This window comes from Pipistrellus kuhlii, unplaced genomic scaffold (assembly GCF_014108245.1).
Source record: "Pipistrellus kuhlii isolate mPipKuh1 unplaced genomic scaffold, mPipKuh1.p scaffold_m20_p_20, whole genome shotgun sequence".
NCBI classification, from domain to species: domain Eukaryota; kingdom Metazoa; phylum Chordata; class Mammalia; order Chiroptera; family Vespertilionidae; genus Pipistrellus; species Pipistrellus kuhlii.
Genome location: NW_023425516.1, coordinates 9424824 through 9451726, shown reverse-complemented (window position 1 = coordinate 9451726; position 26903 = coordinate 9424824). Strand labels below are relative to the sequence as shown.

Genomic DNA, 26903 nt, shown 5'->3' with positions numbered 1-26903 from the left:
ATTAAAAACATCCACCTTTTCAGTTTCAGTAAGAGAAAAGCACCATGCAGATGGGATTTCAGCATTCTCTCCCCAGAGCACTTACAAATACGACTGGATTTATGACCGGGTGCAGGGAGTTCATTCTTAATTTTCAGTTCCCCAAAACAGAACTGGGGTCAAGGAGATGGATGTGATGAGTCCAAATTGGCACAGAGGAAATTGGCATCTGAAGAAACAAGAGCCCGGCCGGTGTGGCTCAGTGGTTGAGCATCAGCCTATGAACCAGGAGGCCACAGTTTGATTCCAGTTCAGGGCACATGCCCGGGTTGCAGGCTCGATCTCGAGTAGGGGGCATGCAGGAAGCAGCCAATCAATGATTCACTCTCATCGTTGATGTTTCTATCTCTCTCTTGCTCCCTCTCTAAAAATCAATAAAAATATATTTTTAAAAAGAAGAAGAAACAAGAATACTGTTCCTATCCAGAGCATCAGGAAAGATTGTTCAACTTCCTGTGTTAGTATCAGGAACTTGACCTAGATGAAATCAGATGTTTATCTGCTGAGTCATTAAAAATTGTCTTCACGTCATCGACATCCTTCAGATATGAAGAAAATGAGGTGTGATAAGGCCAGAGACATTTCGTGAATTCAATAACTGGAATGTGAGCTTGATCATACTTCCCTACATTCTTATTGCAGTTCTCACTTTTATTGGGAAAATGTTATCCGGAACGATCCCGAGCTAATGAGATCAGCAAGACATAGCTGCAACCCTTCCTGAGCTTCTGTGGTTGGTTCATTTGTCCCACTTCACACAGGCACCAGACAGGTAAAGAATCGAGCCACACCCACCTCGTTATAAATGAATTTCTTTGTCTTTAATCTCACACAGTTTAAAATACAATATGAAATCAGGCTACAGTATATAAAAAACTCTCCAGCAAAATGATGTGCCAGCATCAGCTACTAAAATACACAAACAAAAACTCCCCCCATAAGAAATTTTTTTTGCATTAAAAAAAAACCACATAGAAGACACTTACATCGCTACATCTCTAAGCTACCTCAGTTCTGATTTTTAAAAAGCACCTGCTTTTCCTTTTTTTTTTCATCTTGCTTTTAAATGTTCAGCTTTTTAAAAAATATAAATTATATGAAAATACAAGTTGGAAAATAGTCAAACACAATATAACATCTTTTTTTACCACTATATTTCTCAGCTTACAAAAAAAAAGTATTCTTAAAAAAAGTTCAATAACTGAGGCAGTATTCCTGATAGAGATAGTTTCATTTCCATATATAACTTTCATATATGTATCTGGATACATATAGTTAATGGTTCCTTGAAACTTCTTTGGAATGTAGATATGAGCTAACACATTTATATAGACCCCAACGGAGAAAGCAGCATGCACAGCATGGCTAGAAGAGAGGGGGTGACCTTTGCACCCTGAAGACAGGCAGGTTAATGCTCTAACACCCAGAGAGCTCCTTTCCAAAGTGAGGAACAGCACATCTGATCCTGGAATGCTACCTCCAATCCCCATCGCCACCCAACAGGGCTCCGTACAGAAAAGTCCCAGAGCGACCTCTGACCCCACAGCCAACAATGACGTGGGTGAAAGCATCTCCAAGAAAACAAGGGTTTCCCCCGGCTACATCAGATTTGCCCATCCTTCTTCTGAAGCTAACGTGTGTGTGTGTGTGTGTGTGTGTGTGTGTGTGTGTTTTAAAAAAAAAAAAAGCATAAATGCAACAATTCTGCTGCATTTCCAGTGTATAAACCACCCACCATTCTTCCTGGGATGGTCTCTGGCCTTTGGACAGAAGGAGAAAAAGGCATCTGGCCAGATCCACAAAGCGATCTTCACTAACAAACTATCTATAAATACTGAAAATGGTGGACCTGCAGAGAAAGGCCACGCAGCGAGCAAGTGGGCTGGGGAGCGCGGCAGGCACTTGCTTACATTGGAGCTGCTGGGGGTGGCTGCAGGGGTTAGACACTTGGATCAGGAAAGGTTGATGAGTTGGGAAAGCCATTGTATGCCTGGATGCAAACAGCAAGCCATGACTGATGCCCAGCCTTGGTTCTACCTGCGCCCATTATTAAAACGTGGAAAGGCATACCTGGAAAACCCAGGTATTATCTTAGCTGCAGTTGTGCATGTCTGCAAACACACAGGCACACACATGCATATACATGCACACGCTCACACATGCACACAGGCACACGCACACCTGTGCCCAACAAAGATCAAATAACCTAAGAGAAAACCATGGAGTCCAACAGTTCCACCTACCCTCCCTGAGCAGCTCCTAAAACATTTTGAGAACTTCATTAAGGCACCTGCATTTGGAAGAAGATCAAAATACACAGCTGGGCGGATTCTGCCTTGGCTTTCCAAGTAAGCACTCTGCTTTATCAGCGTGAGTCAGGGTCTCAAGAGGATCTGGAGAAAACCATCCACTTTCCTGAAGATCCATCTGAGGAGATTAGCACTTCCAGTGTCTGTGCTAGAGCCCCGAGAAGCCAGCCCTGAGAAGCCCACCTTAACCGCTTCTTCCTCGCTCACTGCAGTCTGCAGAGCCCTCCCACTGCCTGCGCCCTTTTTAATTGGGCATCTCTGTCTTGGTGGGGATTCTGATTGAACGAGGGTCTTGTCCTCACTAGTTCGATGTTGGTCCTCCCCCTAACCCAAAACCCCATTTTCAGATTACCCTTTGCAACTGCCTCAGTTGTTTCCATGATGGGGGAATAAAAATATATTCACAGCTCATGGACCACCTAATTGTCTTCATTCAAGCTCCTTTTCTTATGTTTCCTTTGCCTTCTGGTCATTCCTCTCTTCTGCAATTATGAGCCTTCACGTACCCTGTGCCACGACAGCGGTCCAAGTGCAAGACCCGAACAGCAGCTGCACCGTTTGCTCTGCATGCATGGTCTTAACTGGATGGACACTCCATTCAACTAGCCTAAGTTCTTCAAAGGAAAGCCTTGCCCTTCTCCTCTGGAAGACAGCCAAGCCACCTTTTGCCTCTAGGCGCCCGTAATTTCCATTGCTCCAAACACCCAATGCAACTCAATGGCCTTATCAGACACTCTTCAACTCATGTCTGTTGTCACTCGTTTACTCCCCAATCAGAAAGCTTTACATTTTTCTGCACTGAATAAGAGTGGGGGGTAAGCAAGAAATATGGGAGGCTGAAAGGATGAGACATAAAAGATTGTGTTAGTCAGGAATAACATGCATTCAGGACTTAACTTCCTAAGATCCAAGGGGTAATGCCCATGCACACAGCTTCAATTCCGAGTCAGAGGGAAAGAACCAATAAAGGACCAAGTCCACCTTCCTTCTCGGATGTCCTTTCCAACAGCGCTCTGGATTCACTGTGGTCCCCAACCAGGGCTGCCAAATACATTCAAGTTCAAAGCTTAATGCTTCTCAGCTCAACATTAAGTCTAAAGCCCAAGAATCCACTCATGACAAATACATTGAGGGGCATGATGGTCACTTTTGAAAAAAAAAAAAAAAAGTTGACATTCACAGGCACAGGTCCCTTGTCCCCAAACCAGCATCCTTTGTTCCTTCATCTATAAAGCCACCGGGATCTGGGGTCCAATCTCGGTGACAGCACTTTGCCTTTCCAGTGGGGTCTATATAAACAGTTTCCTTTCACTGTGACAGAATCCTCAGCTGGCAAATAAAAACAACCTTGCAATGATATTGCAATACTGAGACCACCTTAGAGCTTAAGACGATTTTTAAGGAGAAAAAAAAAAATACTGGCACAAGATTTAATAAAATAAATTTCAACACAAATACAGTTTTGGTCCCTCCCCACTGAAGTCCATCTTTGTTTTAAAAGTAGAGTAAAAGGTAAATAGTCCTTGGGTTTTGTGCTCTCCCTCCCCAAATTGTCCTACCCTCACCTCCCTCTTTTTTGCCCGCCCAGACCTAAAAACAGAAGCAAACGAATTGCCCTTCATCCATGTCATGACCCCTGATGCCTCCATTGCTTATGCTACGTAAGTTCATAACTTGAGGCACTTTTTTCATGGATGATTTTTAAAAATGATTAGACACATGCGTCTTGTCCTCCCTCCAGCCAGATTCTTCAAGCTTCTAAGGAGACCTTTCTCTCTCCTACAAATTTTCTTGAGAATTTGTCCCACCCACCCCACCAGTCCTAGCTCTCCTTTGCCAACCACTCATAATCGACTATAGCTGCAATTCACTTAGCTCCCACCCCTGAATGTAAAACAAAAAAATGAGTCTGAAAATTAAAAATAGAATAACAATTAAAAATGAAGAGTCCAACTGACGCAGGTTTTTGAAATGTTTCAACAGAGTTTCCCTGGTGCCCCAAGTGCCCGTCACTCATCAGCGTCTGGCTTGACGTCCAGCATGGCGTGGAGCTCCTCAGGCGTGTATCCCAGGAGGCTCTGCAGGTCACATACAAAGCGGTAAACGTAGCGCTTGCCCGCCGTCTTGTGGATGATGTTTTTGTCATAGTAGTAGCGGAGGCCACGGCTCAGTTTCTCATAATTCATCTTGGGCTTGTTTTTCCTTTTCCCCCATCTCCTGGCCACCTGAAATTAAAAATGGGGGAAGAGGGTATAAAAACCTATAAAATAATCCAAATATGCATGTTGATATGCCTATAGCCATTCATGATGACCCATGATGTTTAAGGCAGTCCAGGTAAGAGGTTCATGTACATGGAGGATATTCTCCTAACTGATCTCTCCTGAACGCCAATGTAAAGGGTCAGGCAAGGATGGCTGGACCGCTAAATCTAAGTTGATGAAAACATAGTGACCCTGGACTTCTACATAATGGAATTAAAACAACAACAACAACAACAACAAAGGAATACAACACTGTAGACTCTATTCCATCCCTGTATCATTAAGAGAATGTTCCTGGCCTGGCTAGGGGTGCTCAGTGACTGAGCATTGACCTATGAACCAGGAAGTCACAGTTTGATTCCTGGTCAGGGCACATGCCCTGAGTTGCGGGGTTGATCCCCCAGTGTGAGGTATGCAGGAGGCAGTCCATCAATGATTCTCCTCATCATTGATGTTTCTATCTCTCCCTTTAAAATCAATAAAAAATATTTTTTAGAAAGAGAGAGAATGCCCCTGCTTTGAAAGCAGGAGCGCTCATCTGAGGAGCTGGAGGAGCGCTGATTTGCAGCCACGCCTGCCCTTCAACAACAGGATGCAGGTTTCTGTTCTGGGGCACGATTCTTCTCAGGTGTGCCACACACAGTGGCTGGTTCTCCATTTTTTATCCTCTGAATTGGGTATGGCAGTGAGCAACCACTCACTGAGCATTTGTTGCATCAAAGAATGGATTAATGAACAAATTGCACCCATTTTTCCAAAGCCTCTTGATTTGTCTGAGCCCTTTCAGATTCACAGAGCCGAGAGGCCAGGAGGAGGACTACGTAATAGAAGGCAACTCATATTCACAAAGAACAACTATGTGCCTGAGACCTAGGTGCATCCCATCAGGCATTCCAAGAACAATGGGCAAGGTAGAGATTTTTTCTATTTTCCAAGTGAAGAAACTAAGGCTCAGATGGGCTATGCAACTTGCAGGAGGTCACACAGGTAGCAAGTGGCAGAGTTGGGGTTGGAATCCTAGAAAATGTCATCGGAATCACACAATCTCTTCCAGAGTTCTCTTTGGCACGGCACTCTCGGCTCCCTCCCTCCTTACCTCATCTGGGTCAGAGAGCTTGAATTCCCAGCCATCTCCTGTCCAGCTGATAAAAGACTGACAGGACTTATCAGTGAGTAATTCCAGAAGAAACTGCCACAGCTGGATCGGTCCACTGCCTGGAAACACAAGGCATTGACTCATCACTCCAGAGGGCCAGCCCTCTCAGCCCTGGATCCCAGGACCCAGCTCTCCCTCTCCCTTGTCCATCCAGCCAGGAGAAAAGGCGGGCAACATACAGGACACAGGGAGGAGGCGCTATAGCTCACACAGACGGAGGAGGGGAAGACAGTCCCACCCAGAGGAGAAGAAAAACACAAGACTATATAGCAACTGCCTTCTGTGGAACAGCTGAAGGGTCAGGCCACATTTACTGCTAAACAAACTCTAGGAAGAAAACAGACTCTATCCTCTAAGGTAGGGGTGTCGAACTCAATCAGAGAAGGGGCCAAAATCTAAAATCCAGCCTAAATCGCGGGCCGAATGGTTTACTGAACAGTCATAAACTGTCATTGTGATGGAAACGCAGCGGAGTGCAGTGATGACAGCGCGGTGCGGGCCACATTGCAAGGCCTGGCGGGACGGATTTGGCCCGCGGGCCTTGTGTTTGACACGTGCTCTAAGGCAACATAGTCCTTTGTGCCTTTACAATTAAGTCATTTTGCCTCAAGAAGTGAAAAAAGGTATTAACCAAGAAGTGCCCGTTGCCAGTTCCAATCAGAAGGGAAACCTCAAAAGCACTCCTCTCTAGAGGGAGTCTTTGGCCCTGATTTGCAAGAGGGAAGATCATTATCCTAGGCTTACATAACAAGGACTTAGGTCATCATACTCCTCTCCAGCACCATCCTGTCTTCTCAGGTCACGTACAGGCAAACATCCAAACAGAGGAAAGAATCAAGCCTTCACTTTGTGAGGAATGAAGTTGCCACCCAGAAACCCTCGAAGGTCAGGTGATGACTATTAAATTCTTCCTGGGTCCAGTATATTCTAATTTACACACACACACACACACACGCATGCACATCCTCTTGTCTTAGCCAACAACACTGCCACTGTCATAGTTCTAGAAGGCCTGGTATACTCTGAATGCCAATTTATCTTATACTAAAAGATTCCTGCTACATAGATTTCCCTTTAGGATAAGTTTTTATTCAGAAATGACAATGCTGTCCTGGGAAGTGTGGCCCTATTGATTGGGTGTCATCCCATGCACTGGGGAACATGCCTGGGTTTCGTTCTCAATCTCAGTGGAAGGGTTTGGGGGACCTATCAGATGGATGTTATGTTTCCCCTCTCACATTCTCTCTCTTTCCCTCTCCCTTCCTCTCTCTCTCTTAAAAACCAATTTTGAAAATCTTAAGAAAGGACAATGGTGACTGATTCCTATGACCCATGAGTGCACCAGAGAGAGAAATACTGGCTCAACAGGCTATGCCTCTTTTGCCCTCAAACCATCTCAGAAGCCAGGGCAGGTCTGAGCTCACCCAGCCCATGCAGATGCAGGAGGCCTGGGATGCTCCAACTCACATCGAAAAGCCCGGCTTTTTAAACTTCCAACCCTTCACCTGAGTTTCAGATGTGTCTGATCCAAAGTAAACGGAGACCCAATCAAACACAAGCTTTGGGTTGGTTCCCTCCCCATCTAAAAAAGAAATGTCCTCTACGATCAATCAGGGCAACCTCTTCCTCTGTCTTTCAGGTCCACAAGGCTCGTGCATATGCATCACGTTGCTCGCTCCTTAAGTCCACCGCCCACTCCTCTTTACCTAAAGCACAGCGGCCTAGTTGTTCCCATTCTATCTGTGAAAGTGAAAAAGGAGCTCAGGAAAGTCCCGTTAGAAAACGGTGCTTCCGGGCCCAGTGTCCAGGCTGTCAGACTCCAGGCACAGGGCCACCTGGACAGACCCCTGTGAGGAAGCAATGACTGGTGTGTGCTGTGATCTGCCATCTGGGAAGTGCTCCTTCACTAACTGCTTCCTTGTGGTGGGCCCAGGGCTCCTCCCCTGCACACCCCACGCGAAACACGGAACCTGAACTATCACTGCCTCCTCCTTCAAAAAGGCACCTTGAGCTCCTTGAAACTGTCTTGCAAGAAATACCTTACCCAGCCTATAATGAAACGCTCCAGCAAAGGCCTACAAAACAAATGAACTTTAGAAAACATAGCCTTGAGGGCTGGACGACGTAAGCCTTATCCTCCTTCATCTCCATCCCTCCTGGAAAAACCACTGGGTAGGCCACTCACAGACATTTGCATGTTTCTTATAATTTGAGTTGAAATCACCAGCTAGTACTCCCTACCTGGGCTCATTGAACTAAAGGCAACATTATGTGAGGAAACCATTAAAAAGCCACCCTGATGGACAGAAGGTGTAAGAAGACAAATCTCTGTGGAGAGATGCTGTGGAATTTGTGTTAGAGAAAAAAAAGCAGCTGCAAAATCTCTTATGATATAATAGGCTTCCTGGTGAGGTACAAAATGACTGTACACCCACCAGGACCCCCGAGGAGAGACAGAAAGAGAAAGATTAACTGCCCCAGATTTATGTAAATGAACCCTGAAGTCTGCTGTCCTCATGTGAGTCAGATCCCCAGACCACAGATACAGGACAGAGGGAGGAGCTGCTTGAAGAACCTGGCAGAGTGCAATGCTCACAAGTGTTATGATTTTGTGCACACCTACTATGTACCGGACGCCGTGTTGATGCTTACACCCTTCTCCCTTACTCTTCACAGTAACCCCATGGGTAGCTGCTACTGTGAACGTGTTTCTTCCCATGTTACAGCACAGAAAACTGTGCAGCGTGCCCACCGGTGTTGGCCGAAGCCACTCACAACAGAAGTGGAACCCACGCAGCCTGACCCCCACATTCTGAGCTCAATACCACATCCACCCCAGAGAAGACTGCTTGGAGGCTGACATCGAATCGGCCTGCCTGGTCACACGAATCCAAGGGATAAAAGGACCGGGTTTTAAAAAACACCTTCTCTTCCTCACTTATCCCAGCAGCCACAGGACGACAGATAGCCAGGGACCTTGGCGTCCACCTTCACAGTCACTCTTCCAGCCCAGTTGGTTAGGTCCCCTGTGTTAGCTGTTCCTGTCATTCCTTCTCCCTCCCACCATTTACCTTAAAAGCTCCCTCACACGATTTATCTTAAAATCCCTTTAGGAAGGAGAAGGCTAGTGATACCAAGTGGAAGAACGGGAAGGAAGTACCAGCTTCTACCCGGGCAAGTCTAAGTCCAGGAGAAGAGGGCCCAGGAGCCCTCATGCCACCTCTCAGCTGGGCAGCCTTAATGTAGAGAGGGGACTAGTTCCCATCTAGGATCCCGTCCTAGAGGAAGGGTCGCACACAGAGGGCCTGTCGCTGGTCTTCCTGCCTGTGCCATTCTCTGGACTGAAGTATCCGCCTGGGCAGCATCTGCCGGGCCACACCCCCACTCTGTAGAGCTGAGCCCTGGTGTCTGCACACAGGGTCGGGGCCAGGGTGAGGCCCAGTCTGCAAAGAGCTATTCTCACTGTGGGTTCGCCTTTGTCCATAAAGAACATCACACTGTGACATTCGGGAGCCAGAGCCCGGGTCCCGGAGAGCCCTGAGCTCTAGTCTTTTCTTCTGGTGACACCAAAGGGAGGCGGGATCAGAGACAGGAGAGGCAGATGCCTGAAGCAAGCACAGGACCTGGGGAGGGGACGGTCAGCTGCTCCACTTCACAGTACCCCAGTCAGCACAGCGGTGGTCGGCTGCCTCTTCCCCCCAGGCCTTGAGGAAAACTATTGTGAGCCACCCAGTGTAGAGGGGCACCCATGGCTCTCAGTCTGGGCTTCCTGCAGGCCACTGCCTACCCTTCAGAAAGCCCATGTGGTGTGCTGAGCCCTGAATGGCCTCTTAGGTGTGGGAGCAGCAGAAACAAGCACATGGAATCTTCCCCCAGCAAGAAGGCCCCGGGGTGGGCTTGGACTAGTGGACAGCCTGACACACGATCCTATTTCCACAACCACAATGTGTCTTCCTCACTTCCGGTCGAGAAGGCCATCCAGGGCCACCTGGAGGCCCACAGCTTGGAGGGAGCTCTGGGCTGAGGGTGTACACTAACTCTGTAGACCCCCCCCCACCCCCCAGCAACATCCAAGTCTAGGAGCCTCATGTGCCCCAGACGTGTGCAAACACTCTGGATGCGGCCAGCACTCTGAGCGACAGGCCCGCCCACGGGTGTTTCTGTGTGGCTTGGTGTAGGTCCCCAGGGCCCAAGGGCTCCGTCCCTTACCCTTGCTCCACCATATCCTAACTTTGCAAAGTCTTCCCTTCCATTCTTCCTGCACCGCCTCTCACGCAGGGGCCCAGCCCCAGCCAGCCACCCCACCAGACTGGAGTCCCGGTGACCTTTGTCCCAGGGAGCAAAGAACGGTGCTAAGAATAGTGCCGTTCAAGGGCCGAGGGAGCTCACTGACTAAATGTGACTCACAATGGCGTCCCTGTCTGGGGGCCCCAGGCCGTCAAGGGCGGCCTTCAGCAGGCAGCCCGGGGTGTCACGCATCAGGAATCTGGTGGCATCACTGGGAGACTATGCCTCTCAAGTCGCAGCTCTGAGCCACAACAACAGAGGGGTCCCTGTTAGAAGGAAGCCTTTCTCCAAAGAAGTGGGGAAGGGCACCGCACACACCCACACCCACCCAACCCAACTCCCTGCGCCTCCACACCCTGTGTCTGTCTCCTCCTCCTCCTCCTCTGGCTGCAGAAGGGGGATTTCCCCTGCCTGCTTTGTTCTTCTTGGCTCTGGGTACGAGGAAAATTCCTAGTACAACACTCACAGTCCTGATTTGAAGAACTTGCTACAACTCAGAAGAAGCAATATGGGGTGGGTACCTGGAGGCATTGACTAACAGCCAATCCCATGAGAGTGTTTCCCTCCAGAGAGGATGCTAAAGGGAACTTCAAATCCAAGGCTATAATCTCTCCTCCCTCTCTCCCCCACTCTTCTCTTAAAGACAAAGCTTCAGTAAATTCCTCCTCATTCTGGTCACGTGTTAAGCTCCTTCTCTCCTTGTTAAGCCACTGGAAGGCCTCCCAATACATCTCCATGAGAGTTGGCTGTTAGAAAACAACAAACAACAAAAACCCCTGCTGTTTTGCTTTCATACTCTGAATCTAAGAAGTGAGCAACTTAAATATACAGCAATGAGAGAGAGAAAAAATATTAGTGAGATGATTTGGACAAGTATGGTGGTCATTTGTCGGTATCTCTCCTCCCATTGTCCAGCCTCGGAGGTTGCCTGCCATGTCCATGAACTCGCCCTTGTTGAGTTCCGGGCGGGGCTTCAGGTCTGCCTTTTCACCTCAACTGCAAGTTCTCCTCTGCCACCTGTGCCCTCATGCTTGACACACAGAAGAGCTGGCTTCCACACGGAGGGAGGTGAATTCAGGGCGGTCACTCTGGTGGGCTTCCTGCCATGGTGGTTTGCTTACAAGACCAGCCTGATGGCTTGCTCTGTGCCAGCCCCTCACTGCTAGAATACATGCTCCAGGGCTCAAATCCACAGCCTAGATGGTGTCTCACCCACAGACATGAACTGTTAAAAAGCTATTTGCTGCCCCAGCTGGTGTGGCTCAGTAGATAGATCGTCGACCTGCAGACCAAAGGATCCCAGGCTCTATTCCAGTCAAGGGCACAGACTCCTCCCTAGTCTGGACCCTGGTCAAGGCTCATGCAGGAGGCAACCAATCAATGTGTTTCTCTTACACTGATGTTTCTCTCTGCTTTCTCTCTCTCTAAAAATCAATGGGAAAATATCCTCGGGTGAGGATTAACACCAACAACAATAAAAGCTGTTTGCTGTTCAATTCCCTGCAAGCATGGGCCAGAGCTTACCGTACCATGTTCACAGTGCCACGTATGCTCTCTGACACGTGCCCAATAAACAAATACTGAACTATATGACTGCAACACCCCCCCCCCCAATACACCCCAGAAAAAGGTGTTAGGACTTTAAAAGCTACTCAACTTGCTTCTCTCTACTCAACTTGCTTCTCTCAAAACTATATTTGGGACCAAACAGCAGAGGTGACTCCAGGCAACATCTCATCAACACGTCCCCCCAAATAAAAACTACCACACCTCCTGTTCTCTGGGGATTCGTGTGCCGTTTTAAGAAAACTAATCTCTTCAGCTTGACTCTCAAAGTCAAATCAAACACCGCATTTATTTTAACCTATGAAACTCTCATGGTTGGTCACCCTTGCAACAGGGCTGCCTCTGCCCTCCGAGCACACATCTGCCAGGTGCTCCCAAGGCAGGGGAGCGGGCCTGGCTGCCCCTCCCTGCCACCCAGGTGTCTACCCACAGCCAAACGCTGGTGGCGAAAACAGAACACTCAACTCCAGAAATGACCCACCCACATGTGCATGAGTGTGTCTTCCTCTCAGACTACTCACTGTCGGAGCTTCCAACTCTGAGGGTGGGGTGGGTGACCCCAGAGTGTAAGCATCACCCCCACCCCCTTTCTGTCCGGTTAGCAAGCCTTAAGGCCCTTGAATAAATCTTTATCACTTATTTCTAGCCAAAGTTCCCCGATTTGCTTATGCTCAGTTGACACTGGATTTCTGGACACATAGAAGAATTCACTTAAAAATATTAGCAAAATAATATTGTCAACCACCTTCTAAATGATCATTCACAATAAATAAATAAATAAATAAATAAATAAATAAATAATCTCTCCCTGTCCATTAAGTCCTGTGAATGAAGTTTACTGACCAATTAAACAGAAAACATCTTGCAGTTTCCTGCCCTGTGGACCCAAACTCAGTCTGAAGCTGTACAAACCTTCTATCTGGGACTGAAAAAGTCAGGGGATCTTATTGCTGGACTGTCTGGCAACCAAAGCACTGGGAAGAGTTTTATAAAGAAAAGGAAGGACAGGACTGCTTGATCATGTGCCTTTTCCTATTTCTTCTAAGCTATGCCTTTCCTTTGCCCCAACCTCGACCCAGTCTCATCTCTCCAACACGATCCATCGTTCTACAGCGAGCCAACAGGCCTTGGTTGAATGACTCACTACACAGTCAACGTGTCCTCTGCATCTGATCCCTTATCAATGGCTAGTCACGCAAGGGCAGCAATTGGGGATATAAGCTCTAATAATTCAACTCAGAACCACAAAAAAAAAAACAAAACAACACATTCTAACAGGCACCTGAGAAACCACTACCACAGTGATGTTCTAACCAGCATCTAACAGTGGAAACAAGTTAGGAAACAGCTCTACAAACAATGGAAACCACCCTCTGATGCCAAGTCTATGTTTGCTGACACGTGAGACCAAAGATAGGAGAGAGCATTAAAAAAAAAAAGCAATAAAGCAGGTTATGCAGCAGAAGGCTGAGATGAGAGCAGACAGCATCCTACAGAATTAAAATCGTCCCATGCTTTTGGGGGTCAGAACGGGAATCAGGACTTCAAGGCTTTGATCCAAATTTCTCCCTGATTCACTGTGATCTTAGCAACTTATTCAACTCTCTGGCCTTTAGTGTTCCCACTCCTAAACTGCCCCTGTTCCTTCCTACTTACTTTAGAGAGATATAAGTTAAGTGTAAATCATGAGAGAATATGTATGTGTGTACATATATGTATATGAATATACATTTTTTTACTGCAGTGCAGAACAGTTGGGAACAATACGAAACACAACAACAAAATTAAAGTGAAGAATAAAGCAATAGAAAATATACTTCCAATGCAGACTTTTCAAAGAAAGCCAAGTCAAAGGTAAAACTCAAAAGAAAACAGCAAAAGCACTGGCTAAAATTTAATGATTCTTCCAAGAATTAAACCGGCCTTTTATATGGCAACTTTAAAAAAGGAGAGAGTAGAAGGCCAAAAATAAATAAATAAATAAATAAATAAATAAATAAATACAAAAGATGAAAGCAGATGAGTGTGAAATGCTCTCAATTCTGCAGATAAGAAGGGCCTAGTTGTGATCTGCTCGCGTTAGGAATAACCGAGAAGCCCTAGCTCTATAACTCAGAGTAAGTAGGCCCCCAAAGAGCAGATGCAAGCTGCTTTGCAAGTGAAAGTATGACAGACATTTATGGTTTGGGGAAATCTTGGCCACAGACAGGCTTAGATCCTCTTTCCTCCAATGTGCTTTTTCTTCCCTAATCATGTATGCTCCTCGCCAAGCATGCTCTGCCTGATTATTGTGGAGGGCTGACCAAGTTCAGCAGCGCTCCCCACAGATGTCAGCAGTTTGGCCCAGAGGTAGACCCCGTCAGCATTCAGGGAAGGCGAAGCACAAAGTCTGTCCAGCCATCAATGGACCAGCAGGCCCCACTGGCTGGTCACAGACTGGCCTGGCTGTCCCTCCTGGGATGACATCAGGGAGACTCACTGTGGCATCTGCCTGGGGCCTGAGAATGTGACAGTTACACGCTTCAGTGTGTGGAGAAAAGACCCTTGTTTTTGCTCAGGCTCCTCACACCTGCATGTGTTCAAGCACACGTGTGTGGGGGTGGGGGTGGCTGCAGGAGAAAGGAGACTGTTTCTCTCTTAAAGGGGCAGCCTGTATTGAAGTGCACCTGCCTCTTTCCCTTAAGCCCAGGAACTCTGTCTAACCAAGTAACCAAGTTCAACCTGCCCCTCAGACACAGAATTGGACAGCGAGCCAGCGAAGCTCAAGTCAGGAAGTGGGTTTCCTTAGAGCTTTGCCTCCTGGTGTCTTCTAGGTCACCCATTCTTTCAAGTCACCGGAAATGGCTTAGGTTTGGATTTGAGGGTACAGGGTGAGAATTTCCTTAGATACCAAGGCAATGCTTTTTCTAACCAATGTAACTGCAGGAAAGGTCTCCCTACACAAGGTAACAGCAAGAAAGAAAGATGCGCTCACTGGTTGAGATTAGAAAACAGGACTTAAAATGCTGAAGCCCAGACCTCTCTCAGATCTCAACACAGCCTCTGGTATTCATTTTATCCGAGGGGCCATGTCCTCAGCACCTCAAGGATGAGAGAAACGACTGGTCAAGCATCTTACAATTCTTGGGGAGGGGAATCAAAACTGAATTTTTAAGTATTTATCCAGCAAAGAATTTCTGAATATGGCTCCACTATCAGGCATGGAGGCCAGATGGGGATGAATAGCGAAAGGGAATGTTAACAATGACAAGAGCCTGGAGATTACAGGAGAAACACCTTTTCTGTGCCACCTTCCTGGGATGAGCTGAAAATGGCCTAACCTACACCTGTGAAGAAGGCCCAACCAAGAACCTAGCTTTGAGAGGTCTTCGCAGAAGCTGTGCCCACCTCGGCTCTGAAGGGCACCCCCTCCACAGAGCTGTGCCCTCTGCACACCTTCCCAACCTAGCAAGTCCCATCCTCGTCCGGAGTTTAAACTGTCACATTCACTCGCCATAGGAGAACTTTCACTCTCATTATCACTCAGGGAGGGGTGAGTCACACGTCAGGCAATGTGCTTGGTTAGTTGTAATAAACAACATGCTTCTTTCTGGAGCCTATGGTGGGCCACCAGGAGCATTGGGATTGACCTTGGCCTTGAGTCCTGCTCTACTAGCCAGACAGAAGAGCTGGGCTGCCCTGATTGACAGCCTATGTTTGGCAGTCAGGTAGGATGGGGGTCACATGACCTGTGGCAGCCATGACAACAAGCTACTCAGGTCTCTTGCAGCAGGGAGCATAACTGACTGGATCCACCATGTCTTCACCAAGGTCAAGCTTCCTAGGGTCTGCTCCAGCAGGGCCTGAGCATGGTTGGAGCATGAGCCCTCTCTGACAGATGAGGAGCATCTCCAATGGGCAACTCTGACCAGCGGATTCCCCACCAGGCTGGCCAGACCTTCCTAGGGATTGCGCTGCAGTTGGAGGCTCTTCCCACCTGTCTCCTTCCTTCCCTCTATCCTTTAACAGGGAACACACCTGAGCACGGTCAGAGGCCCCCTGCTTCCCCTGGCTCTCTCCTGCTTCTAGAGCAAGTCTAACCAGGTGTTGACATGGGCTCATCCGTAGATCCAAACAAATAGACTGCTGACATCGGATGTGTCCCTGCTAATTGTCTCTCTGTGAAAGGCATCCGCTTTCTTGTTTGCTGTGTGACTGCGGGCTAGTCCTCTTCCCCCCTCTGAACTTCTTCTCCCTCATCTGTACAATGAGAACACAGAACCTTCCTCATGTGGCTGCTGGTGACAGGTGAAATAATTTAATGGCTATGAGAGAGTCTCGCAAACAGCGGGAGTTCTGCTCAATCGCAGAAATGACCTCATCTGACATTAAGTATCTGCTGCTCTCAGGACAGGGCCAGCAATGACTGGAATTCTGTACATAAAACATATAGTTCCAACTGCAAAGCACGTATGATCCTGGAAAGACAAACATGCTGGAGGATGATATGGAACAGTGGTAACCACCATCACCCAGAGAACTCTCCTATATGCCAGCACTATGGGTGTGTTCCATATCCTAGTTCATTTCTCTCATCCATCCTCAGAGAGAGGAACCATTATTATTCCCATTTTTGCAAATGAGAAAACTGAGGCACAGGGATGTTAGCTTGTCCAAAGTCACACAGCTGATCAGTGACAAAGCCAGGACACGCTCAGGACGACTGGCTCTCAAGTCCACACTCATAACCCTACTGATCCAGCCCCTGGAATAACCCTGGTTAAACAGCATGGGTGGCCAGAAGGCGTACCCAAGTGACAGAGTGGGCTCGGACTAACACCCACCCGGTGGGCACCACGTGAAAGACACTTTATAGGGAACAGGAGACCTCTGCTTTCCATGTTTTTAAAGACATTTAGAAAAAAAGACTTAATAGCGAGGCCCCAGCCATGTGATTGGAGGCTTCTTCTCCCACCCAGGTCAGAGCTTGCCAAGGAGTTTTTCCCACCAACTCCATGACTGAGCACAGGCTAGCCCCTTTCTCCAGGGAGACCCCCACCTTACTGCACGCCCTGCCTCAGGACCTACCATCAAACAGCACAGAGGACCAGAATCCCCCAGCTCCTGGGACGCTGGCTGGCAGCAAAGCTCCATTTGGGACCAGGGGTCTGGCTGGCTTCCTGCCACCTGCCAAGGAAGGGGCTTCTGAGCCAGAAATGGGGAGACGCTCTCTTGCTGCCTTTCTCATTTCCAGCTCTCTCCCTCCTGTCCACTCAGATGCTGCCCAAGGATGCTCTATGCTGAGACTGATGGCTTCCCGCAAGCCATGGCCAGCTCGCATGCCTGACCGGGGTTCCCTGTGAAAGGCGTGGGCTGCCCAAATGGGCATCTGAGCTCTGTGCCCACGTGAACCAAGTTGATTCTCCTCAACTGTAGTTAGTTCACTCTGTCATATCCCAACACTAGAGGCCCAGTGCACAAAATTCATGCAAGGGGTTTGGCCCTTGCACCCGCAGCTTCATCCAGAAGGACATCCAGGAGATCGTTTGGCTGTCCGGTCTAATTAGCATATTACGCTTTTATTAATATAGATTTCTGCAGGGAGGCTATCTTCCAATTTGGCTCAGGGAATAAACCCCCAAATTAAAAACCTCTATCCTGGCCCTTATCATAACGCTGCCTCAGGATAGAATTCTTTTTACTCTCCTGTAGAAATCTACATTGCCTTGCTCATTTTCTTTGGCAACCCCGCTCCCCTTCCTGATCAACAGCTTAGGCGCATGCCCGAGTTCCCTCCCGGGCGTGGCTGGTGCCTGAGCTCTGCAAGCCCGTGTTCCTCCAGAAAACGGGTTCCAGGCAGCAGCGGTGCTTGCTGCCAAGACTCCGGTTTTATTCTGTGTGGAAGGGCTCTCAAGGACTTCCTTTTGCAGTCAAGTTGTTTATTTTCCAGAACATGTTTGAGCAGTAGCGTAGGGTGACTGACCCCTGAACCTCAGCTACGAGCCAGAAGGCCCAGGTTCTGGGCTTGTTGGGACTTTCTCCTTGTGTGACTTTATTTTTTTAAATATATTTTATTGATTTTTTACAGAGAGGAAGGAAGAGGAATAGAGAGTTAGAAACATCGATCAGCTGCCTCTTGCACACCCCCTACCAGGGATGTGCCCGCAACCAGGGTACGTGCCCTTGACCGGAATCAAACCCGGGACCTTTCAGTCCGCAGGCCGATGCCCTATCCACTGAGCCAAACCGGTTTCGGCTCCTTGGGTGACTTTAAACTTGCTCCAGGGCCTTCTACAAAGTGGCAAAAAGATTTCTTACAGGCCAGAGCGACTGGAGAGGGCCTGCAGGGGAATGTCTTTTTCTACAAGACCCGTACCTGTTTCTGTCTCCTGCCAGAATATGTGGAAGCTGAATTTCAGAACTGAGTCCCCAGTTTACTTTTGGGGACACTGCGGGTCTCTCTAGTCGCAAACCCCGCACAGCGCTGTAAAACGTAACTCCCTTACAGTTCACGAATGGCTTCGGGCTTAGCTATCCTTAGACTCCCGGGGGAAAAAAGAGAAACCCTAACCACTTCACTCACCATGGCAACCCCAAGTGTGGGGATACCCCTGGATACTGACAACAGGGCATTCCCACCAGGTCGGCTCAGTAGCAATCGCAGCAGGGACAGAAATGGGTTCCTTATCTGTGGCAATGCCTGGCAATCTGGAATGGAGTTGGATATAGGTGACTTAGAGACTAATAACTCCGGCTGAAAGCCAAAAACTACCCCTGCCACATCCTCCATTCTGCTAAGTCGCTTACATACAATGTTAATTGGTGACTATTGGGCCACAAGACCCCTGATCTGCTCTGAGGCGGTAACTGAGATAATAACCCGTGGGTACTTTCATTCCTTAATACGGAGACAAAATTCGTAGGCATATGACACTTCAGATTCAATTCAGGAGCTACCATTCTGTGCTGGCTACACTTAGGTGGCCTTGAATAAGTCCCTTTTTATGCCTCAGTTTCATCATCTATAAAATGGGGCTGGAGGAACAGAAAGAGAGACTACTACTTGACAGTTCAGTATGTGATTCTATACCTACTGAACCTGAAAGTAAAAAATGAAAGAGGCCTCTGTTTTGTGTGTGTGTGTGTTTGTTGTTGTTTGTTGTTGTAGTTGTTGTTTTTTCCCTCTGAATCTGGAAAGCATTCTGCTTAGGTCAACCAGCTAACTATCCAGAAAACACTGGGCCGCCTGCCTCAGATTGTCTTCTTCATTAGGTGCGGCTCATAATGTACCCTCGAACAAGAGAAAAATGGAGCTTTCCGATTGTATCAGTTTGACAACCATAGGCAATTCATAGCAAGGGAAGAAGACATATTTGGCGGAAGTCAGCGTTGCATTTGAGGTATTCTTAACTCGGCTAACAGGCAGGCTTTCAAGCCCTGTTATCTGCCCCCACATCTTGACCTAATTTAACAAGTTGCCATGGGAGCCCAGCGAAGGTTGATGCAATTTTCTTATCTTCGGAGAAAGAATGTAACTGTGCAAGAAAAATGTGAAAATTCAGTTTCTAACTGATTTCCACACATACAGTGCAGTCACTAAGACATCATCGGCAGAAATAAAATGGATTTCTTTGAAAGTGATATGGATGGAGACCTAGGCTCCTGGTGTAAAGGTAGGGAAACGGGTTCTGCTCCCCAGCTCAGAGAAGCTATACATAGACATCCTTTCATTTAGGCTGAGGAATTGTGATGTCAGGGTCCACGTGCTCCTACTGTGTGGCCACCCATACTTTAGAGCAATCAAAATTTAAGGGAGTTGGGGGAGGCGGGGAGGCAGAACTCAAGATAAAAATATATATATAGTAGGTGTGACTTTTCAAGCAATAAAAAGGGTTGCCAGCGCTTATACAATGATTTCCACCTTCTAAATTATATTTTTTCCAAACTTCAGCTCATCTTAGCATGTCTGCATAAAGCGAGAGACCCATCTGTGTTCCAGTCACCACCTGCTCTTTGGGCGGTGTTGGGGCTCACGTGGTATGCTCCCCTCCCTTCCCCATTCTCTAGGATGCACCTGAAATGAGAAGGGGCCACAGTGAGGGCTCCAGAGTAAACACCCACCACCTAGAATCTGTCTGCAATGTGGGCAGGAGACGCTCAGCAGACACTGAGCAGAGCAAAAAGCCATGTGGGCTTCCCGCCCCATCTGCCTAACAAATCCTGGCCTTCATAGAAACCACAGCACTAAGAAAATCCAATTCAAGTCTGAAGACGATTACGTTAATATTGAATTGGACAAGATAGTGAACCCTCAAAAGCTCCGAGCACTTATCTGCACTCAACATGTGCTTGGAAACATTGGCTGAAATAGCTGATTTGCTACCATTAAGCTCTTCCCCTGTCTATGTCTAGCACAATGTCTAGCACTTATTTGTTTAAATTAATCGATTTGGTTCAATTACATTTTCACAGATCTTCTACCGCCAAGATAAGGGTGAACACTTCTCCTTCGCTAAAAGTAGAAAAGGGTACAAGGTACATTTGCCTAAAATCACACAGTGTGTTAGAGTTGGGAGGGAGCATGAGGGACTTCCGTTTTTCTGGGCTATTGTTCTCACCGTGATCTGAAATAGTATGAAAAATTAAACTTACAATTTTAAAGAAGAAACAAGTGAATGGTGAGATCCTCAAGAACATCTTTTTTAATTCAAATGACTATTTTAGTCTTTGAGACCAATGATCAATAGTCACTCTCCCTTTTCTTCCACTTACTGAATGTTTTATTCTGAGAGAGAGAAAGGGGGGGAGGGGTGGCAAAGGAGGGAGGGAGAGAGAGGAAGAAGATGGAAGGAAGAAAAGGAGGGAGGGAGGGAGGCAGGGAAGAAAAAAGGGGCATCTATTAAAAAAAATATCCAAATAAGGGATCAAACATAACTCAGACCTCCAGGACATTATTTATGCTCGTGATAAAAGAGCTCTTGATGCTTTATCTGTTTGTCCCCGAGTCTGGATTGCCAGAGAAGTCTCACAGGCAGCCTTTGGTGTTGGCTGTCTTGACTGTTCATGTCCCTCATTTGTACTTCACACTCATTCCTAGTCCTTGGAATTTCCAAGCCATCTCTGTCCTTCTCTCCTCAAAATTGGGACACTGGGAAAGTTCCCTGCTCTCAGATCATTCTTGTCAAGGTTCTAAAACCACCTTAGACAAAACCCTTTCAGTCACCCTTGCAGGCTATTGGCTCTGCAGGCATCTCCCATGTGAAAATCCAATAATATTACATGGCATTATGTGCTGAGAAATTCCTACTTGAGGTGGAAATCGGGCTTTTACCATGTCTGTAAGCATCTAGACCTTTGCTGTGTGGCCCAAGGACCCTTACCAGAATCTCATGAAGATTGACTTAAATCCCATGAAGATTGACCTAAATCCCAGGGTTTTCTTTGGCCAGAATTCACACTTGAGGACTTGAAGTCAGTTTATTGAATCTCATTACCCACCAAACTGCCCTAACTATGGAAATTCACAGAATCACATCTGTAGCTAAGAGAGAAGGACAGAGACTGTCCTGGAAAAGAATTACGGTTGTGTATGTGGATGGTGGTTATAGCAGAGAATATGCCAGAGTGAACAAAGACACCTCTTTAATAAGGAGAAACTAAGTTGAGGCTGAGTACCGGAAGTTGGGGTGGAAGTTGTAGGGAAGACTTGGCCTTTATGCTCGGGTACATGGCAGGGTGTGGTTTCTCTACATCCCAAGAACAGAAGCCGGTGTGCCCAGATGGAGATGCCTACCACCTCCAGAGCCCACAGAGCCATCGCTCAGCCACGGAGGCCTTTCCTTCCTCGTCTGAACGAAGCAGCTCTTCTCCCTCCATCAGTGAATCCAACTGGAGTCTAGTTCTTCAAATACCTAAACTAGCCTTGTAAACTACAGAAGCCAGAACGTTTGTGCATCTTGAAAGAGACTGAATTTACTTTTTCCCACCCCCACAGTCATGAACAGGAATGGGCAAACTCTCCAGGAGTCTGCTCTCTGGAGTTGGAAAAGGGGGTCCCTTCAAAAGTAACACGTTCCCACACATGAGTGACCTTCCAGCAAAGACCATAGGGGACAGGGTAGAAAGAGGGACCAAGGAGGGGAACATTAAGTTCCTCTCTGGCTCCTGGCTCCATAGAGACCTTGTCACTACCTGAAAACATAGACCCAACTCCTGGGCACCTACGCTTGTCCTGAACAGCACTCCGGGGCCCACTCCTGGTTTCTGAAAAAGGGGTGATTTCTCTATGCGGCTGAGTTCCTCTCAGAGGTCAGCTGTTTTTCTAGGCTTCCTGACACACATGAAGATGTAGTTCACTCTTCAGCTATCTCCACAGAAACACAGGTGTTGCTGCTCAGCTTCATCCACACCAAGGGTCCCCCACGTGGCAACCTGGCCAGGATGGAGTAATGGACAAGAGAATCGAGGCTTAGGCCCCAGGTGAGTAACCCACTAGCATTGGCTGCACTCACAACACGATTTCTAGTTTTTAAAAGCACCACCCTGGAACAGAAGGGCCTGAGATGGCTCCTTGGATAGTTCCCATACACACACACCGCAAAGGTTTCCAGGGTCGGGCAGGCGCTCACTTGGATAAGACATTGTTTGGCTCTAGCACCAGATTCTCAACCAAAGCCCAAGCTCTGAACATGCATCTCCCGCCCTCTACAGTCTTTCTTCATTCGCCATCACTTCCACTCCTGGGAGAGGAGCCGTCATAAAGCCAGGAGAGGAGAGAGGGTTCCTGGCCAAGACCTGGCAGAGTTCAGGTGGCCAAGGACACTCTTGCCACCGGGACAGCCCACCTAATGCATGCTCCCCCACAGCAGAGCCCTGGTGCGGGCCATGCAGGGATGCCTCCTAGAGATGCTGCTGCTGGTTCTGTATTTTGAAAGTCCTCCTAAGAGCCAGCTAGAGAGAGGCCCTTGATGCTCGGCCACGAGGCAGAGTTTCCAGAGACGCCAACTTCACATAGTTCCCTTCCCCCAGATATGGAAAAAGACCCAAAATATACATTTTTTTCCTATGACTCTTGGAAATGATCCCTTCGAATAGAAGGATCCTCTTTGCTCCTAACAATCAATGGCTATTCATCAACAGAGGTGCCTGAGAGGCTGACCAGACCTCTTAGAGTCTTTTCCCCACTCCCCGCACAGAGAAAAGGCAGGCTTCGGTGTTTGGGGCTATGGGCCCATGGCCCTCCACTGAGCCCACCCACAGCAGCATGCCCACCGAGGAGGCTCCGTGGTAGGGGCGGGCGCCTACCTGTATAGCCAGCCAGGGCAGCAGCAGGAATGACAGGCTTGTCCTTGTTGAGGTCAGCGCGGTCACGCACATAGTCCTTGAAGGTGCCCTTGGGATTGTGGTTGGGCAGGGCGGCCGGATAGTCCTCGGAGTCGAAGCTGTCATAGGAGGGAACGCGCTGCAGGCTGTTGAAAGATGACTGGCTGCTCCAGGACTGGGTGAGGCGGTCACAACTATCGTAGCTCTCTATGCTCTCAAAAGAGTCCTGGCCCCCGAGTTTACCTGGAGGTGGAGGAGGAGGAGGTGGGAAGAAGGCAGGGGAGGAGGAATTGGGAAGAGACAACCGTAAAAACCCTCGGAGTGAGGACAGATCGCTCATCAGACCCGCAGGAGGCACGGAAGAAGGGAGAGGTCATGGGGACGAGAGCTGTGGGTTGGCTCTGGGAGAGAAGGCGCTGGGCTGGCTGCAGTGTGAGAGCTGTCTTGTTCTCCAGGTCCCAGGATGGAGATTCCTAGCCACGGGCTACTCCTGCCTGTCTGAGGGAGACAGCAGTGCTTAGGACCTCAAGAACCCTAGAGCCAGAGATCTAAAACCTGAGACCCACACATGTTCTGGTGGGTTCTGGCCGATGCCTTAGGCTGAATGAGTAAGTGAAGAAACCGAAGCAGCGGAACTCAACTCCCTAGTCCAACTCAGGCCAATGAGATAATTTCCAAAGGCCCGATTTGGCAAAATATTTTGGTCTTAAGAAAAAAATTCCATTCGGCTAAGAGCAGATTGACCTTCTGTGACCTTGGAGCTGAAGAGCTATTTTTTAAGCATTTTCCCCCCAAATACTATTTTAAAATGAAATACAAGCATGGCCTCTATGTCTTTTCAAATAGAGAAAGAAGTAACGGGATGCTTTTTTCCAGGGGATTAAAAAGAAAAACATGCAATCACGCTTCTAAACAGAAACCCATGCTGCCGATTCTCTCCAAGTACAACTTTGTACTTGAAAGTTGTCCTTCGTTGGGGAAGCAATTGTGGGCAATAAAAAAACAAAGGAGTTGATGAAAGAGTTATTAACGTCCACAGCAATGTCAGAAATCCTTTACTCTCCCAGTTGCTTAAAGCATTCTTTGCTGACCGCAAGATCATGCAAGTTCATTAATTTCCCAAACCAGGTTGTAAACAGCTGCTATCATTGCATAATCACTCCGAGAGAAATTTCCATTGGCAAAAATGCCATTGAACAGGGAGGCAAGCGAACAAAAATTGGAGGAAAAAATGCATCTAAGAGCTTGAAAAGGCTCGCAGGAGTATTTTCTAGGTTCTTCCAGATACCTTGCAGGCAACCTAAATTCAATCCCAGGTCACTAAATGGTCACCTCGACTCAGCACAAGTCACCAGGCCAAGGATGTGACCAATCTGTGTGTAGAAATACCTACAAGTCAACTCTCAACTGCTCGGAGCTGGCTGATCTGCTTACAAGTTTAAATTCCAGGATAAGTTTGGCCAGTACAAACCCATACCAGTGTGTTTTTGGTACATTCTCCCTTTCCTTAATAGTTGAGATTGGCTTAAAAAAAAGTGAAATTCAAATATTTAATGTTGGTGTCCAAACCAAAATTAATAAGGAAAAACTAAGTTGGGGATTTTAATTTTTTTTTTAAATCCCAGAATAAGGGTATTCAGTGAAATGTGTCATTTTTAAATAATCCGCTGTTGTAGATTTCCTGAGCCTCTCATCCTCTCCGATACTGCTTCTAACACAAGGGGAGTCATTTAGCTACTTCTTCCTGACCCTTCTTCCAACCATCCATTCAAAGAAGGGCAGTTTCCAGAAGGCAAACAGAAGAGCTTCATAGGGTTACGGGCCCTGCCTACCCAGTCCACTGTCACTTCCACAAGTGAAGGGCGTGCCCCTTCCAGAAATCCACATTAAAAGACTCCAGAAAACAGCCCACAGCCAGAGTGCAATACCCTCTTTCTAACAGAACTGGACATTTGATGGCCTCTCCTAAAAAGCTATCCGTCTGAATGGTCTATCCACGCCTCTGCAAGATAAACACACCAAAAGCCAACAAAAGATAATGTTTTCATAGAGAACACCCCCCTCCCCCCAAGTCACCGACAGGTAGGGCATATGTACACGTAGGTCTCCCTGGAATGATGCTTTCTCTATCAGCCATGTGTTTTTGGGGAAGGCACGGAGGCCAGGATTTCCACAAGCAGACAGCTGCGTTTCCCAGAAGTCCCAGCGAGCAGGACACTAACCTGGACGAAGCCACCCTCTGGCATCCTCCCAAACATGAGCTGGAGGCAACTCCATGGGGAGCTGCGGTTTGCAGCAGTGAGCTGCTTTCATTTCAGCTCCGTTTCACAATCCTGGAGCGAGGAACCTTTGTTTACGGGCATTTTCTCTCCAAAAATGGGCTGAATCCAACTCGATGAGACACTCGCTTGTGCTACTGGGATGAGACAAGGAAGCACATGCCCTCAAGGATGTCCACTGGCTAACTTTCCTGGGTCTCAGCGAGGTCCTTCCAAAGCGACCTGACTCCACCAAGCAGACCTCAGAGCGCTCGCAGCAGATGGGGTGGCCCCCCCAGCAGCCCCTGAACAGACTGGCACAACCACGGCTCTCAGAGTCTAAGGAGGTGGTCCACAGAAGCACTTGGTATGCAATAAGGCAGCATGTGAATAGTTGCATTCATAACAACAGCTCAGAGTGATGCTTCCAGCCTAGACCAATCACACCGCTGTCAGATTCAGTCAGCCCTCAGAACACGTCCTACTTTGCAGCACTGCTAACATGCAGAGAGCAGCCACGGGCAGGACAGTCTGGCCCCCGAGTCTGTGTGGTCTGAAAGCTTGGTGTGAGGGAAGGAGGATGAGGCCAGAGAGAAATACTTCACGCGCTTTCTACGGGTCACTCTCTGGTCCCCTGCTATTAGTTTGGGGTTGGAGGGGTGGCGGGGACAGAAACCAAGAACCAAGAGAAGGAGAAGCAGAGACAATTACACAAATGCGAAGCCAGATGCAACTGAGAAGCATGTGACAGCAGCTCTGCCCAGAGTTACAACATGGCTGAGCCCCAAAACCCACAGGCTCAGCCTCAACACACAGACGTACAGAAAGCCCCATAGGAGAGGGAGCTGTGTGAATGCTCTGACCTGCCCCCGCCCCGAGTGGGGGTAGAGGGGGAGGGAAGAATCCACAGGCACATTTGTATATGTATTTAAATAGACATGCACCCAAAAATAAAGCGTCAGAAAGGGGAAGGCAAACTTGATCCCACCCATCCCCTTCTGTTTGAAACCCAGGCAGCCCGGTGCCCGAAGCAGAGAGATTACAGGTTCTGATCTCACTGGGGACTTTCCCTGAGCAGGCCCACCCGCTGGCTGCCCGGAGGCCTGCCAGGAGGAAGTGTACACCCAAACCCTAGAGGAAGATAGCAAGGTATGTGGCCCAGGATGCCAAGGGGGGTTCTTCAAAGCAAAGATGCTTTTGCCCCTCTGAGTGCCTCAGAGTCTCGTGAGCAGAAGCCACCAGGAGGCCAGCCAGCCAAGGCCTCTGAGCCCTCACGTGGGCTTTCTGCTGTTCCTCCTCCTGCTTGCAATTCCCTCTCGTTATCTATGGGAACAGGTGCCCTTTAAGACTGTTCAGAACTCAGCTAAGTTCTTCCTGGAGGAACAAATCCCTCCTTCCGGTGGACTGCACTTGTCTTGGCAACAAAACCATCTGCACACTTTGCGAGGGTGGCTGCCCTGCCGGGGGTTCATGTCCTGATCTTAAAATCTGAGTTTGTTTCACTTTTGTTACTTTGAAAAGTCAACCAGCTCAGCCCTAGCTGGTTTGGCTCAGTGGTTAGAGAGTCGGCCTGTGGACTGAAGGGTCCCAGGTTCGATTCCGGTCAAGGGCATGTACCTTGGTTGCAGGCACATACCCAGTAAGGAGTGTGCAGGGGGCAGCTGATCAATGTTTCTCTCTTATTGATGTTTCTAACTATCCCTCTCCCTTCCTCTCTGTAAAA

General features: G+C 48.1%; 1 protein-coding gene across 6 annotated transcripts in view; it reads right to left on the bottom strand.

The window, feature by feature from the left end:
* Positions 1-1718: 1718 nt before the first annotated feature.
* The window catches only part of ETS1 (ETS proto-oncogene 1, transcription factor), a 118360-nt gene continuing 93175 nt past the window's right edge, over positions 1719-26903 (bottom strand). For 3 of the 6 annotated variants that reach the window (XM_045585449.1, XM_036448940.2, XM_036448941.2), the window contains exons 6-8: positions 22905-23165; positions 5709-5827; positions 1719-4573 (exon numbers count right to left, since the gene is read on the bottom strand). In XM_045585449.1, the coding sequence (XP_045441405.1) occupies positions 4358-4573; positions 5709-5827; positions 22905-23165 (596 nt within the window). In that variant the 3' untranslated portion in view covers positions 1719-4357. The remainder of the gene's footprint in view (positions 4574-5708; positions 5828-22904; positions 23166-26903) is intronic. The other 3 variants (XM_036448942.2, XM_036448943.2, XM_045585450.1) reach the window with 2 other exon arrangements.